This window comes from Rhinichthys klamathensis, unplaced genomic scaffold, assembly GCF_029890125.1.
Source record: "Rhinichthys klamathensis goyatoka isolate OS25496 unplaced genomic scaffold, OSU_Roscu_1.1 h1tg000119l_1, whole genome shotgun sequence".
Taxonomy (NCBI): domain Eukaryota; kingdom Metazoa; phylum Chordata; class Actinopteri; order Cypriniformes; family Leuciscidae; genus Rhinichthys; species Rhinichthys klamathensis.
In genome coordinates, this window is record NW_026606656.1 from 1,004,131 (window position 1) to 1,020,450 (window position 16,320).

Below are 16,320 nucleotides of genomic sequence, written 5' to 3' on the forward strand. Positions count from 1 at the left end.
AGTCTAGCTCATTCTTTATGCATAGCGCTGCTGGCATTGATCTCATTTATACGGAGCATCATATTAGGCAGATTTTCAGCTTGATTAACCTTACCGTATCTGTTCTATTTTCAGAGAGCTTGTATAGACTTCGCCATCAATGCAAGACCGCTCACACGTCACATGCCTCAGAACAAGCAAACGTTCCAGTACCGCATGTGGGAGTTTGTGGTGTCTCCTCCATTTGAATATACCATCATGGCCTTGATTGCCCTCAATACCATTGTCCTTATGATGAAGGTGTGGCAGTTTTTCTCTTTAGTACATATTGCTTTATAATATATTTAGAGCACTGAACCAGACTTCCAATGTATAGTAACACTACATTTTGTAAAACAAATGGCCTGGGATATACCCAGTTACCAAATATGGCAACAGTTTAATACAGATTAAATATGTTGTGTGTGTTTAGTATGATGGAGCATCACTTGCCTATGAAGCTGTGTTAGGCAACCTGAACATAGTGTTCACCTCACTTTTCTCCATGGAGTGTATACTGAAGATCATTGCCTTTGGAGTGCTGGTGAGTATAGTTTTCTAAAAGTGTGTGGGGGGTCCTGGTAAACCCTATGTTATGGGGACCAAATTTCCCCAAAAGGATGGCAATTCCAGAAATTGTTGACCTTGTGCGACATTTTTTTGTTCCCCATGAGGAAAACAGCTTATAAATCATATTAAAGGATTTTTTTTTTTTGAAAATGTAAATATGCAGAAAGTTTTCTGAGAGAGTTGTGTTTAGGGATAGGTTTAAGGTTAGGGGATACAGTTTGTACAGTATTAAAATCATTATGTCTATGAACCCCCATAAAACAAGTCTATGCAATGTCCCCATTTAGAGTAAACGTGTGTGTGTGTGTGTGCGTGTGTGCGTGTGTGCGTGTGTGCGTGTGTGTGTGTGTGTGTGTGTGTGTGTGTGTGTGTGTGTGTGTGTGTGTGTGTGTGTGTGTGTGTGTGTGTGTGTGTGTGTGTGTGTGTGTGTAAAATCGACACTCACTAAGCACCAAATGCATGTAAAAGTATATGTTTACTTTTTTAGAAACAGAAACATAATACACGATTTCAATTTTACATGACTCAAATTGTAAGACACAAGCCTACTAAAAAAATATTTTGCAACTTGCGCATCTTCTAAAAAACTTTTAAAACTTACAATCATAAGTTTATATATATACCGTATATATATATATTCTACCTCTACAGAACTCAATGTATTGGCACACACTGAATATTTCCCACATTAGGCCAACAAAATGAAAATATGATGAACAAAATCACAATGTGCTTCATTTGTGTGAGAAGTGCAATTTGACTTGAGTGGCACAAGGTCCTGTGCTGTTTGTCACAAAAAAGATAGTTTTATTGCCCGTTTTCTCACCTTGCCATTGCCAGGTGTGGCAAAAAATCAATTTTGGCCTATAAAGTTATTTGTGTTTATATACCTGTTTTGTGTGGAAATAGTGCTGAAGAAATGGGGGAGGGGTCTTTAAAAATCATATAGGTCAGAATCAGTAATGTATGAGCAGATTTATGAACAGCATGAGAGAGAGAGAGCAATGACAATGAAGTAGCATTCTGAAGTAGATGAGAAAAGGTTTGGGACATGGAATTACAGGACACAAAGGAAATGGTTGTAGTCAGCAAAAAGTCATGCAAGTAAGAGACGCACATGAAGATAGAGAGCTGGAGGGCACATTGAAGTGATTAGGAGTGGAAAATGGAAAAAGAAAGAGTTTTAGAGCGAAATTAAGATGATGGGTATGACGCGTGTTGGATGGAAAGAGTTGCACACGATCTTTGCACTTGTGCCTCTGTTACCATGCAGCTGGTGTACTGAATGGCTCTAATGCAGTGTTTTCCTGCAGGCACTCACTTGGCAGCTCACAAAAAGGCTGTTATGTTCAGCATCTGGGCCACTAGTCTTCTAGGCATCCACCCTTTTTTGTACACTGTGTGAGGGAGAGGAAAACACAGTGAAGGAATAAGGGCTGAAATGGGGAAGGGAGCTGTTTTATTAGCACCAGAGAGTTCAAATAAATAATTTGCTCCTTTTTCTGTCAGCGGGTCACTGAGTGTATGTGTGTGTGCCAAATGTAATCCTCCTTTAGCCCAACTGACAAACGCATCTGTGTCTTTTTACCACAGAACTACTTCAAAGATGCCTGGAACATCTTCGACTGTGTGACTGTACTTGGCAGCATCACTGATATTTTAGTCACAGAGCTAGGGGTAAGTGTGTAGCAGAAGGGCTGCCATCTGTGCGTGCGTATGTGTGTTTGTTTGTGTATCCTGTCTGTACGTTGGTGTGTATTTCCGTATGTGATTGAGAGACTCTCAGCAGGATCTTCTCTTGCTCACTGAGGTGTAAGGAACTCCTAAAAGTCTTATATAATCGTCCCAGTTGGTGTGTGAGGCAGATCAGTGAGCCAGCGGTGCTCATCGGTGACTTTTCCAGATTCGTCATTTATCCCAGAGTCAGATCAAACTGACCTACCAGTAAAAAAAAACCTTATAGTTAACAATAAACTCAACTATTAACATGTATTTATGATCCAGCAAATGATGATGGCCATCTCTAAAAATGAGTGAAACATAAGATTGTGTTTTTTTCTTGGTTTCGACCATCAATACCTACCAGTTAACTGTTGTACAGACACTTTAAAGACCTCACGAAATCTAAGTTTTGAGACTTTAAAAATCTGTTAACTGTGAGGTTATTTAGTTTGCACCTAAATTTGGCCAAATTAATCTTCACATATACATACAAATCTACACATTCAAAATGTACTGTCTTTCTTTTCTAGGAAAACAGACCAAAGATATTGATGACTCGTCCTGCATTACACAATTTTTTGTCCTATCAAATGCTATCTAGACTGAGAATGTCCCACCCCCAAATGCGACTAGCAAATCATAGTTCATGGCTGTAATGTAACTAAAGTCTGTTGCCTATCATATGGCCCTGTCCCAAATGGCACCCTAAACCCTTTGCGGTCTTCCTACGAGTCCGGATTTTCATAACGTAATGCCTCTTTGACTGTTGGGAAGAAGTCTGCTGCAGAGCTCGCATCAGTGTGGGCTCTGCAAAAGTGTGCATCGGTGCGCATATCAGCTGCAAAGGGGGCGCTCGCAAGCACCCTTCTGACACCTAAAATGACAAATGGGACACCCTACGGTCTCATGGACTTAACGGACACGCACACATGGCAGCCATTTTAAGTCCACAAGACCGAAAGTGCATATGAAGTATGCCATTTGGGACAGGGCCTATTTAATAAAAAAGAGTTGTTAATTTAGTTAGTAATTGTATCATTTATAGTTAAATTTTTTTAATAGCCAATAGGCTTTAGTTTATTTCACAGTCTGACAAAACCATGATTTACTACTTGCTATTGCACAACAATGGCAGGTTGCATTAGGGGGACATTTGGCATTCTAGAGAGCATTTTATTGGACATACATTTCAGTCATCAAGACTTTTATTCCCATCAAAGAAATGTGAATATTTAATTTTACATGGGCTTTTGTTTTAAATTCATGGGGTCTTTTAACAGAAATGTGATGTGAAATAACATGACATGATATTAATAACACAGTGATTCCTTAGTCTAAGGCCCAGTCCTTTATCTGGAGATTTACCTGGAGATTGAACATCACTGGTCAAGCACACCTGCCAGTAACCTTCAGTGAACCATCTGGACCTGGTGTGCTTCGTTAAAGTTGCAATTAAAGTCTGAAGGAAGTCAGATCTCCAGTTATCCGACTGACAAATAATATATGTACTGATAAAAGCTTAACAGCAATTCAAGCTGCATTGAAAGCATATGAAATGTGCATCATCATTTTAGTTATAATCAACCTTTAGTTGGATCAAAAAGTTTGTTGTAAGATATGCATAAATATAATTCATTTCTTGTTTTATCTTTTCTTACATGCTTTCTTTAAACTCTTCTTTATGGCGGCTTTGCCCTCTGATGACTCCATCCAATCAAAATGCACTATGAAACTCATGTGTATATCCATGACCTGACCTGACCAATCACAATGGTTGTTTAATCAACCTCCAAAAATACTGCTATAAACCATGCTTCTGCAACATCTACATGTAGATGGTTTGTAATTTTTTTTTTTTTTTTTTTGAGTAACTAATGCATCTGTTTCCCTGTGGCTGATGGTGATGATGATAAATGATGCATGTGCTCGAGTCATAATGACCTTTCAACCCTGCTTGTCTGATGATATGACAAAACCCCTCTCAGCTGAGGTGTAATTGATCCATAGTACAGTTTGGTAAACATTTGGTGTTTCTCTGCAGGTTTCCTGAATGCATGTTGCGCTCAACTTTTTTGTTGATAGGAAACGCTAGTAATTATTATGTTTCTGACACTGCATCTTCATACAGTCATATAGACATCCAAATACATCAACACACACAGATGTAAAGATACTGAAGGCATCTAAATATGTCAGTTATGAAGGTAGAGATGGAGTTAAATCCACCTTGAGCTCATACTCTATATTTGTTTCCCTGTATTTCTGTGCTGCTTAAAAGACATTGAACAGTCATTTCTTCTCAATTCCTGATGATTTCATGTGCCAAAAATGACAAAGTACAACATTTTACCACATCTGACTGAAATGTGTCCTTTAACCCAGCACGCGTGTCCCTTTTCTTTGCTAGTGCCCGCTGTTGGTCATTGTAAGCTATTAATGTGGTTGGCATGATTCCACGTGAATCTACAGATCAGTGCATTTGGTTGACTGAAGCAAGAAGTTAGGGTCTGTGCACTCCCTTCCCTAATGAGGACTCTTACAATAATTTATTTTATTATTATTATTATATATTTTTGTTTGAGTTGCTGCCTCCTCCCTCTTCTGTCTTTCCCCTTTTCCACCATTGGATATGATGAGCCTGTTCAGTCTTGCCAGTTTGATATTTGTTTTCTGGTTTCTCCTTGTTTGATTTTGCTCCTTCCTTCCTTTTTTAAATTTGTTTACAATTTGTAATCAAATGTTTCAGACTGACGTCATTTCTTTCCTCTCTGTCTGCCTATCTCTATCTCCTCTTTCTCTACATCTGTCTGCTGCTTCCTTTCTCTCTCTGTAGAACAACTTCATAAATCTGAGTTTTCTAAGGCTCTTCAGAGCTGCTCGTCTCATTAAGTTGCTCAGGCAGGGTGAGACCATACGCATCCTGCTCTGGACCTTTGTCCAGTCTTTCAAGGTAAAATTATACACATACAAAGAAGTATGCAAGCACTGTTTTCTGAGACTTTGTAGGGCAGCATACACACAGTGTTATTCTCATCAATGAAATTAATGGAGAAAATGTTGGTTAACATAGGTTGGTTTTGTTTAATTCATCAGAGATAAAGAAGATGTGAAGAAAAATTTTCATTGTTAAGATAAATACACATTTTTAATTACAGAATGCTGTTCAGGAAAATAAAAGTGAGAAAGAAGAGCAAAAGTATAGAAAGAATATTATTCTTTCAAATAATCCAATTATAGTCATTAATTGCCCTGCTTGCGCTGTTGGAACATGGACAACGTGTAAATGAATTCACCTAATCAGATAATTGTACATAAGATTAATCACACAACATAAACTGGATGATTCATTTCAATCTGAACAAAATGGCATGAATGCACTTAAGTAAACTTGAGATTTGTTACGCTTTAATCAGGATGTTAATGCCAAGTGAGCATATTCACAATGGGACTTGCGCAATAAATCACAGAGAATGAATAGCTAAAGAATATTTTTGTCAACTAAAATTTTTGTTTTGAAAAATTAACATTGCATGCATCTCCTGTAGACAAAATGTTAACATTCTGACAATGCAGTGCACATTTCTCCTCAAACTTCCAGTAACAGGTTTTCACACACATTCAAATGTTGATTAATCTTGATTTATATGCTGTGTTTAGGCTCTACCGTATGTGTGCCTACTCATCGCCATGCTGTTCTTCATCTACGCCATCATTGGCATGCAGGTGAGTATGTGAGAGAGTGTGTGGGAGGCTGCACAGTACATACTGAGAATAGGTAAATGGCTATATTTGAAGGTAGTGGGCAATGAGATTTGTGTTTGTGTTTAACAGCTGTTTGGGAACATCAGTATTGAGGAGGAAAGTGAGAGTGCCATTAACCAGCACAACAACTTCAGGACTTTTTTCCAGGCCTTAATGCTGCTCTTCAGGTTTGTGTATGCATCACAGACTGGCTCTGTTAAATGTTGTGTGTGTGTGTTACATACACTTTCTAACCGTAGTTCAACTCTGTGCATTTGTAGGAGTGCTACAGGTGAGGCATGGCATGAAATCATGCTGTCTTGTCTGGGAAAGAAGAAATGTGATCGTTTATCTGGTAACACGGAAGCAGAATGTGGGAGCGAGTTTGCCTACCTCTACTTTGTCTCCTTCATCTTCCTCTGTTCCTTTCTGGTGAGAATGACAGCACTGTTGTTGTTACGACCACCATTGTACTCATAGGCATAATATACTGTGGAACATGTCACCACAGCTGGTTGCAATGTTGGATTTTGTCCCTGCTAATAGCTTGTAGAAGATGAAAGGATCTCCAATTGTTGAGCAGCAGTTTTCATTTCTTTAGTTAGTATTTTATTATAATGAGAAGCAATCTGAAACTGGAATTTATTATTTTGATGTTTTGCTGAGTGGTCACTATGTTTGTCATCAGTGGTGAACAGTGACTCAGACATGTGACATACTTCTCTAGTGCTTTTCCATCTGTTCCAATAAAATAAACAAAACAAAATATTAATATTGGTTATTTTAAACAAATATTTGTTCGTAATTTGTATTATACTGCTAATCCATTGACCTATCAAACTGAGAGGCAGCATGATTTCTGTAGCGAGGGCTAGTTTTATATTTATAAAAAAAAAAAAACTATTCATTCCACTTTTTTTACAACGTGACTCCCATGACTGTATTCTATTATTATTATTGCTTAAAAACAGAAAAATAGTCCTATGTCCATTTGGTGTGTAATATACAGCTCAGCTCATCAGACCTTTGATTTACATGTGTGTAGATGCTCAATCTTTTCGTGGCTGTGATCATGGATAATTTTGAGTACCTGACACGTGACTCCTCTATCCTGGGACCCCATCATCTGGACGAGTATGTGAGGATCTGGGCAGAGTATGATCCAGCTGCTTGGTGAGCCCATGTGCACTTGCATGCAGAAACACAACATTATATACTACTCTTGTATATTTTGTAAATAACATACTAATACTAAGAAAGTACTAATTACTTGTTAACTTGAAGTGAAGTTATAAATTATGGAAGTTATTTTATAAATGTATCTCACTAAACTCAGCAATGCACTCTTGGTCGTTTTGCATACTGTAGATATACAACTAACATTAGTTTGTCAATAACAGGTTTCTTGGTAATTTAATAGATAATCATACAGTCTTTTAAAATACACGCTGTTTAAAATGCAGACTTGACATGCTCTGACTACAACTTTTTTGAATTTCTTTGGCCCCTGAATTTCTGGACAGACCATTTTTAAGAGGCTATTTTAAGAAACATTTTTTGATCTTGTGTGAAAGGCCAGTCTGATTTAAATCTGTCTAACTACATTTTCATGCATGTGAATAAAGCCTCTGTCCTATATAATGCAGAACACATTGGCCCTCTCTTATGTGTTCGACTGGAACGCTTCGTTTTTGACATTGGTATAGAGCCGTGGCTTCTGGCACAGTCTTTAACGTACAGAGTCTGGCTTCATTGTATCCTACCTTGGACCAAACAGAGGGGAGAATACCACAGCACCAGCTGAAAGAAAAGGATCATGGATTTGAGCTTCTCAGCTCTGTTAAAATCCATCAATCCCCCCCAAACCCTCCTACGTGCCCTTCTGTGAGTCCCAGTCCTCCCACTCTGGAATACTGCATACTGCAAGCCAAACTTACTGTGCCAGCCCCCATCCCTTCTTCTGAACACGCTAAGTTTCCCGGTATCTGCATTCCAGTGCCTGTCACCCTAATGTTGTGTGTTAGACAATAATGTAGGCGGGCAACTGAACGTTAATCAGATATTCAGAGAAGAAAAAAGGAAGGAATGGAAGGAAGGAAGGAAGGAAGGAAGGAAAAGAAAAAAAAGGAAAAGTGGAAGGAAGGAAGAGAAACAAGGAAGGAAGGAAAAGAAAAAAAAGGAAAAGTGGAAGGAAGGAAGAGAAACAAATAAATGATGGAGAAGAGAATAGAAGGAAGTAGAAAGAATGGAAGGAGGAGGAAAGAGTGAAATGGATGAAAGAAGGAAAGTAAGAAGAAAGGAAGGAAGGAAAAATTAAGAAGAAAAAGGAGGAGGGGAGGAAAAGAAAAAGGAAGGGAAATAGGAAGGAAGGAGAAGAGAAAGGAAGGAATAAAAACAAAAGGTGAAAGGAAAGGGGGATGAAAATTAGAGGGGAATGAAAAGGGGAGGAGGAAAGGAAAAAAGAGGAAGATGGTAAGAAAAGAAAAACATAGAACAAACTGAAAACTGAAAGGAATGAAACAGGGGGGAAAAAACAAGAAATGAAGTAGAGACGGGTGAGGAACCGTGTGCGAAATGACCAGACGCAGCCTAAAGATTTGACGACACAAACGGGTGACGAGCAAATAAGAAAATGTTTGTGTGATTCTGTGCTTCTTTTTCTGTTCTTGTGCTCTTCTTCCTGCCAATGTCTCTGTTCTGAGTTGTGTTCTCTAACTTCCCTGTATTCTTCTTACAGCGGGCGCATTCATTATAAGGATATGTACAGTTTATTGCGAGTTATCGACCCCCCTCTGGGCTTAGGCAAGAAATGTCCTCATAGGGTGGCCTGCAAGGTTTGACTTCCACTTAAAAACTAATATTACCTGCTAGCATCCAGAATGCAATGAATGTCGCTTACCTCCTCTTCTTTTTCTTTTCAACAATGTTTTTGTACTCTCACCATTTCTACTTGCATTCTACTTGATATGACAATGAGAATGTGCAGGACAATGCCGACACTTACAGGAGCATGAAGTGCACTAGTGTGTATGAAACAAGCACACGAGAAAAACACTAAAGTGAAAGACAAACAAACAAAAAAGAAACTAATCAGCCATCTTTGATTTTTGTTTTGCTTGCTGTTGAGGCACGGCTAGGCCTAGCTGGTACGGTAGCGTGCATTGTTCTGGGTGGAGGGGGACAGAAACTGCATTGACATAAAACTTCACTACAACGCCCTGACAGCAGCGGGACTTTATGCCTGTTCTGAAGCCCCCCTGCTCTTCTATGCAACTTGCTCCATTGCATAGAACGCCGTTTTAACACTCAAATGTTGAGCACCTCCCCCTTCCCCTACCCACAAATAAACCGATCATCAGTTTTACGGCAGCCTAGTTTACCAAACCGCTCCTTTCGTCCAGGCCAATAACCTTCTTTTTGTTCTGTTCTGTTCTCCTCCCTTCCCACTTTCCCGTCTCCTTCCTGATCCCTTCTTTTTTGATTTACTCCTTTTCTTCTTCTCTTTCTCTCTCTCCCATGCACATTTCCTTTGGTTTTTTGTTTTGTTTCGGTTGCCCAGTGGCAGAATCAGTTACAGGGATATGTATGAGATGCTCAGGCACATGTCTCCTCCATTAGGCCTGGGGAAGAAGTGCCCTGCACGGGTTGCCTACAAGGTAGAGGGCCTCCGAGTGGCCAGCGCTGTGTCTGTACTGTTGGTGTTTTCTCTTTTTATTTTCTCTCCTTCTTTTCCTCCTTCGTTGTCTGACGGAGGCCGCTATTGTGATTCTGGTGGCAGGGCCGGGTTCGAGGGTGTTAGGCTCAGACGGGCCGATCCACAGGGAAGCGGGAACGGACAAACCTTCTCAGCACTTTTGCACTGTATAAAGACATAAACTAGCGCACTCTCATGCAGGTTTTAAAGCTTTAAAGAATGAAATGTAAAGGTGTTTTACAGTCTACATCATTATCGATACATTAAAGCTAAATGCATATGCTTTAATGTACAGCAGTGATCAATAAGTGAATTTAAGAACTGAGTATGACAATAAACACAAAAGCTGTGTCCCAAATGACGCAGAATACACTTATGCACATACACTATGTACTCTACCGTCTAGTGTATGAATTTTATAAGGTTATTTTGTCATCCAGCATCATAGTCTGATATCCCCTCCGCTACTTAAGGAAAGCTGTGACAGTTGAGTGCATGTAGTGTCTAACATTCCACACTTCTTTCATTTAAATAAGTGCATCATCTGGGTATTTGAAGTGCACTTTTTCTATTTTCAGTGTGAACACACCACTCACACTATTTAATGTACAAAATGGCATAGAATAGTGCATAAGTACACGAATTGGGACGCAGCTAAACACATACACATGCATACTGTATATTCACATCATCATGCGCACACACACACACACACACACATGCTCAAATACACACCCAAATGTACGTGTGCAGCAGTGGTTGGAAGGCCTGAAGGGCTTTAGTCCTCCGAGTCCCTCAGCTCTGTGGATGCCGCTCTCTTAGGGACCCTTTCCTCTTGGGACCAGCTCTCTGTCTCTCTTTTCGATTACACACAGATAAGCAAACACTCACATACACACAACAACGCACATGTAATCATTGGGTAGCGTTAAGGCACTATGATGGTCTTAGTCATTTTCATACAATGTAATTATTTTGCACACACACAAAAAAATCCTTTTCCCACTGCTCTTTCTTCTGTCAATGCAGTTCTAATCTGTTTCCAGCCCCTCCTCTTTACATTCTGCCAATCATCTGCATGCCCCGCCTCCCAGGCCACTGGCCCCTCCCATAAGATACTCTGTTAGCTTTTTCTCTCTTTCTTCTTCTCTTTCTCTGTCTGTCCGCAAGTGTACACTGACATTTCACCCTTGGTCAGTGAACGATAGCTAAAAAGTGCAGGAAAGGAGATCTGCCCCCTTAGTGAGCCCTCAACCAGACTGGGATCTCCTTTCACTTACTTTTGCTCTGCCCACCCTTCCTTTTTCTCTGCCCCTTTTGAACTCCCATTTCGTTGTCGGGTAAAATATTATGTTCCACAGAGTGTTCAATGATCTCCACCAACATAGACTTGTGGTGGCAGACCAACAATCTCTGTGTATTCAATCAGACTTCACTTTTTGTCTAATGTGGTCTCTGTCGCCACCTAATCTGAGTGGAATGAGGAACAGTGACCAAAACCATTGCATTCACCCTCTTTCTCCGTGTCAAACATTAGGGCCCATAATAGAGAATCGCCTGTAGAGAATGTGACCAGCCTGTGGTAGAGCTTTCTTTTCTTATGTTTCCTGTAGCTTTATCTAGCACTTCATTCTCTTTCGCCCTTGGATTTTCATGTAGTTTTCGAGCTCTCTTTAAATTTGGTGTCACTGTCTCTGTCCTGTCTCTTTCATCACTACCATATCCACCATCCAAACTCCTCCTGTAAAAGCTGTCAGTCCTAAACCAACTTCCTGCTCCGGTACTCCTCTCTGGCAGCCCTCTGCTTTTCTCTTTATCATCTGTAGCATTAAAGTATTACCTTCGCGCAGCAGGTAGCTGAATCCTCACTCTTAGCTCATCCTCTTCACAACAACAACTCACAAAGCCATTCCCTCTTTTGTTCTTGTTTTGTTTTGTTTTTTTACTGGAGAATGCTGCTCTAACCTAAACCAATAGCCTGCACCCATCGTTTTTGCATTGAGAGACCAGAGAATCTGGATCAAGCTCTTGTTTTATCCAGTAGCCCATCTATGATTGAGTCTCAATGACAGCAACCACTACTAAACCTAAATGAATGAGCTGAAATGAACCAACTAGATGATGCTTTCAGTGTTGGCTGCTCTGTTGCTTGTCCTGTGATGCATGAGACTGCATGATGCATGCTGGGAAAGAGGGTGGTGGGGGGTGGAGGGTCAGTGTTTCTTCTGGGATGGAGTGGGACGGGGACACATCGGGTAACATGGGTGATTGCATAGCATAGGGTGTCATGGTATCGGAAGGTTTGAGGTAACATTTAACCCTGTGCAATGCAATTATGACTTTCTGTGTTTGAGTATAATCTTTCCCCAGACCAGTACAGGATGAATTATACATTAAACCACTGACATTTACGTAATGCTGTTTTAATTTATTACTTCATCCTCTGGTCTGAGTTTAATATGTGAACCTCCTCCCGGAAAAGCTCTTTGACTGACAACTAAAAGTGTTCAAAGATGCTGATATGAAAACAAGATATACCATTGCACAGATACAAATTCGATTTGTAGCATATGCAGCCCCAGTTTCATTGACATCTAGATCAGTGGTTTTTGACTGGTCTTGCTTCAGGACCCAAATTTTACATCAAAGGGCAACCCAGATACAAAACAAACAAAACATGTCCTTAAAATCAAACATCAGCTTTGACACATTGATTTAGTATGATTTGTTTTAATCTTACCTTATGTTCATGATTTTTGACAGTGAGGTCGTCACACAATCTGTCAATGTTGGCAATATAGAAATAGAATTCCACCAAATTACAAATGAATTTGCAGAAAAATAAAATACAGTTGGATTCAACAAACTTTGAGGTCAACAATAAAAGAGAGGATAATAATTTCCTCCTCACTTTTAAAAGTTGATAAGTTTTATTTGTATATGTTGTAAGTGTCTGTGACCCAATTTAGGGTCCTGATCAACCAGTTGAGAACCACTGATCTAGACCACAGAATAATACTTTATAATAAAATTGTCCTCTTTTGTCATGATTACCACACTAAGACAGCTCTAAATTAATTATAAACTGAGTGTCAAAGGTCACAGAGCTAACCCTGAAAATCCCCCCTCCTTTCTCCTCCCATTCCCTCTCGCACACCAAAAGCACACCCTACCCGGAGGTTCAAAACACACACATTTCAGTGGTCCTGCTCTTTTAACTGCCCCTGATTGGCTCTCCACAGAGATTGTTGCGGATGGATCTGCCGGTTGCCGATGACAACACAGTTCACTTTAATTCTACCCTTATGGCCTTAATCCGAACTGCTCTGGACATCAAGATCGCCAAGGGTGGGGAAGGTTTGCCACCCCTTTTTTCTTCCTTTCCTAATTCATTCCTCTTTATATCTTTCCTATGTTAAGTAGTTGTAGACTTTTCCTCTGTTTGTGCCTAAATCTGTCTGGTTAATGTATGGTTTATATATTTGCCTATAGTGGTTTAATTACAGTGGGGTTCAAAAGTCTGAGATTCAAATTTAATTTAAACCTGTAGCAAATTAGCTCTATGAAATATTAATAACCAATCATAACTTGATATACAGTAATTGATTATGAAAATTTGGATCAGTTAATCGGATTAACTTGATGTAGCTACATTAACATTACAACCAATGACTCAGTTCATCCCGTGAACCCTCAATATTGGTTATTATTTGATTAATAAAAATTTACATTTCCGGGGGATGGGAAATGTCTTTCTTATTAAGTACTACTAAGAGCAAGTAGTCAAAATCTATATGATTAGTGACTCCAGATATGAGCTTGAGAAACGGACAACTTTACGTGTGATATGAACAAGACTTTATTAACTAGACTAAACATTTAAACTACTCTAACATACACATACATACATGCATACAGTTTATTAAGTGAAAGAGAGCTGAAGCAGAATACAGGAAAGCAAGAAGTTATAGCATTGTTTGATGTTCAGCAGATCAACAGCCTGAGCAAACCATCAGTTTAGTTCTAACACACCCTTCTTAAAAAGGGGTAAGGATACTTAATGTATCAAATAATGAGACTAAGTTTGATACTTGCATGTCTCGCCCATTTGAATTAAACTCTCCTGATGCAATTTGTTGAGGCTCCGGTGATGTTGTCTTGATGAGAGAGGACCAGTGGTAGTCAGAGGATCTTTGGTGAATGGAAAGACAAGGCCGCAGCCTGGCACAAATTTGGGGGTCCTTGGGGGACTTCTAGTTCAGCATCATCTTCACATTAGGACTTCTCAGGAAGGACCAAGAGAGTAAGAGAGAGCTGATCTTGATGATCAGTGATTTTAAAGCGTGAAGATGTCACACCCTCTGGAGGTGTGTGAGCCAATACGAAGTTGTCCCTTTGGAGGGAGTTTTTACGACCCATTGTGTTCTAGCAGGGCATTTGAATGTGTAATTTCATTGGGTGTTTAAGAAAAGAATCTTCAAGATTCTTATAATACTAATGCGTCATAAAGTTAGCAAAATGTAATGCAAATTAACAAATGGGGGACGAAGATTGGAGTTTATAGAGACCAAACATGCCACACATATGATTTTGGTTAACCATAGTATGCAAAGTCTGAAACATTAACCTATTATAGTTTACAAGAAAACATAGGCCAAACAACATAAAGGAAAATCCTGAGATGGGAAAATTAGATGCATGTTAATGCATTTCTCAAGTGGATATATATAGAATATATAGGATTAACAGGGTTAATTTCTACTTTTCAGCAAGAATTAAGTGAGAGTCACAACTCTCTTCCTTTGGGGTCGTAAAACTCATCAGTCTCAATGTGTCCTGTAACAGGACACCGGGTTCTGCCAGTGTGTTAGCTTCATTTGGGATGTTAGTTTTTGGGGGAAGTTTCATAGACCTTTGTTGGGAGAGTCAGTTTGCTGGATTATTCATTAAATATAATGAATAATTTGTGTGTGTCTGATTGGTCCAGATGCTACAAATCTTAAAAATATCTGGTGAAAAAAATCCAAAAAAGAGGCCTCGTAAGAGAATTTAGGAACCCCACTGACTCGTAAAATATAATTTGTAAGATTTTGTGCACAGTACTTTTACATAAGATTGGATACAACTTTGTTCAAACCATAACAAAAATTGTGTGTGTTTGTGGAAATTTGTTTGCATATGTGTGTGTACGTGTTGTGTTGTGTACCTGTTGCTGTGTAAATAGGAGGTGTAGATAAACACCAGATGGATGCTGAACTAAGGAAGGAGATGATGGCGATATGGCCTAATCTCTCTCAGAAGACTCTGGACCTTCTGGTGACGCCACACAAGTGTAAGTTACCCAGGAGGTTGGTGTGTCCACAGCGTTTCTCTTTTACCACCTGAGGACAGCTTCTCTCAGTCAGCCCACTCACTGCTCTGCACCCCCTGATGGTCCAGGCCTGCACCCTTAGTTTAGAGTCATTTTAGGACCTTATAGACAGGGGTGCACACAACTGGTACGCAGGTACGCATGCGCGACATAAATCAGGAATGCGTAATGCCACTTCTGTTACTACGCGCCTTTGCGTAACTGTCGCCAAAATGCAACCTAGGGTCTTTTTGTTAATCTACCCGAGGCAAACTTTCGTTTTAAAGCATAATTAGAATGGAAACGCCACTTTTAAGTTTGACCGTATTTTCGTTTTCGGAGAGCTAGGGGCACGTATATGATAGCAACAAAAATCGCTATTTTTAAAACACTAAGAAGGCTCGACACAACATGAAACTTTGCTCAAAGTATCACCAGGGGACATAACCTCCAGAATTGAGAACATTGTTTGTGTACACAGAGTTTACTAAAAAGAAAGATTTTGAACAACTCACTGTAGCTGTGTCCGCCGGAACAGTAACACCGGCATTTTGTCAGTCAAAAATAGTCGATCTCCGAATGCGAATGAACTGACTCTGAATTTTAGTATTGTTTCTTATGAGGATCCTTTTTCAAATACAAGGTCAATATTGTTTTTCACTTATGACAAAACAACAAATTATCCGTGAATTTTTAATGGAACTAAGCTTTAGGAGCTTTCCATCTTTACTCTCCTCCCTGTTAAGTTGCATTCGGAGATCGACTATTTTTGACTTACAAAATACCGCTGACAGTGAGTTGTTCAAAATCCTCACCATGAAGTCTAATGAACGCGATGGAAACTAAACAATCAAATTACACTTCAAAATAATTATTTCCAAAGATGTTTTCTGTCATTTTAGGTAGTTTTATTCACGCTGATGTAAATTTAAGTGTTCGTTTTTTAAAATAAGTTTGGTCTTTAGTTAGTTATTTGATGCTATAAAACCGGGAATGTGACATCATGATTGACAGCTTCTACACTGAGGAGGACTGCACTTATTAAGACCAGGCTACATATGGGGTGAGTACCAAACACCATCTCCTGGTACTCACCTGAGTAACTCACTGAAAAACTTATGTGCACCCCTGCTTATAGATATAGACCACATACTTTTAGATGGCAGACTGATCACAGAATGAATCGCAGAAAGTATGTAGTACGCAAATCGGATAACGGCGCAAA

General features: G+C 39.5%; 1 protein-coding gene across 22 annotated transcripts in view; it reads left to right on the top strand.

The window, feature by feature from the left end:
* cacna1aa (calcium channel, voltage-dependent, P/Q type, alpha 1A subunit, a) overlaps positions 1-16,320 on the top strand; it is a 118,904-nt gene that overhangs the window by 72,638 nt on the left and 29,946 nt on the right. For 20 of the 22 annotated variants that reach the window (XM_056255154.1, XM_056255153.1, XM_056255150.1 and 17 more), the window contains 11 exons: positions 115-279; positions 452-562; positions 2,182-2,265; positions 5,144-5,260; positions 5,968-6,033; positions 6,142-6,239; positions 6,333-6,483; positions 7,097-7,224; positions 8,789-8,885; positions 12,988-13,102; positions 14,970-15,077. In XM_056255154.1, coding sequence (XP_056111129.1) covers positions 115-279; positions 452-562; positions 2,182-2,265; positions 5,144-5,260; positions 5,968-6,033; positions 6,142-6,239; positions 6,333-6,483; positions 7,097-7,224; positions 8,789-8,885; positions 12,988-13,102; positions 14,970-15,077 — 1,240 coding nt within the window. Of the gene's footprint in view, positions 1-114; positions 280-451; positions 563-2,181; positions 2,266-5,143; positions 5,261-5,967; positions 6,034-6,141; positions 6,240-6,332; positions 6,484-7,096; positions 7,225-8,788; positions 8,886-9,610; positions 9,708-12,987; positions 13,103-14,969; positions 15,078-16,320 lie in introns of all 22 variants that reach the window. The other 2 variants (XM_056255140.1, XM_056255159.1) reach the window with 1 other exon arrangement.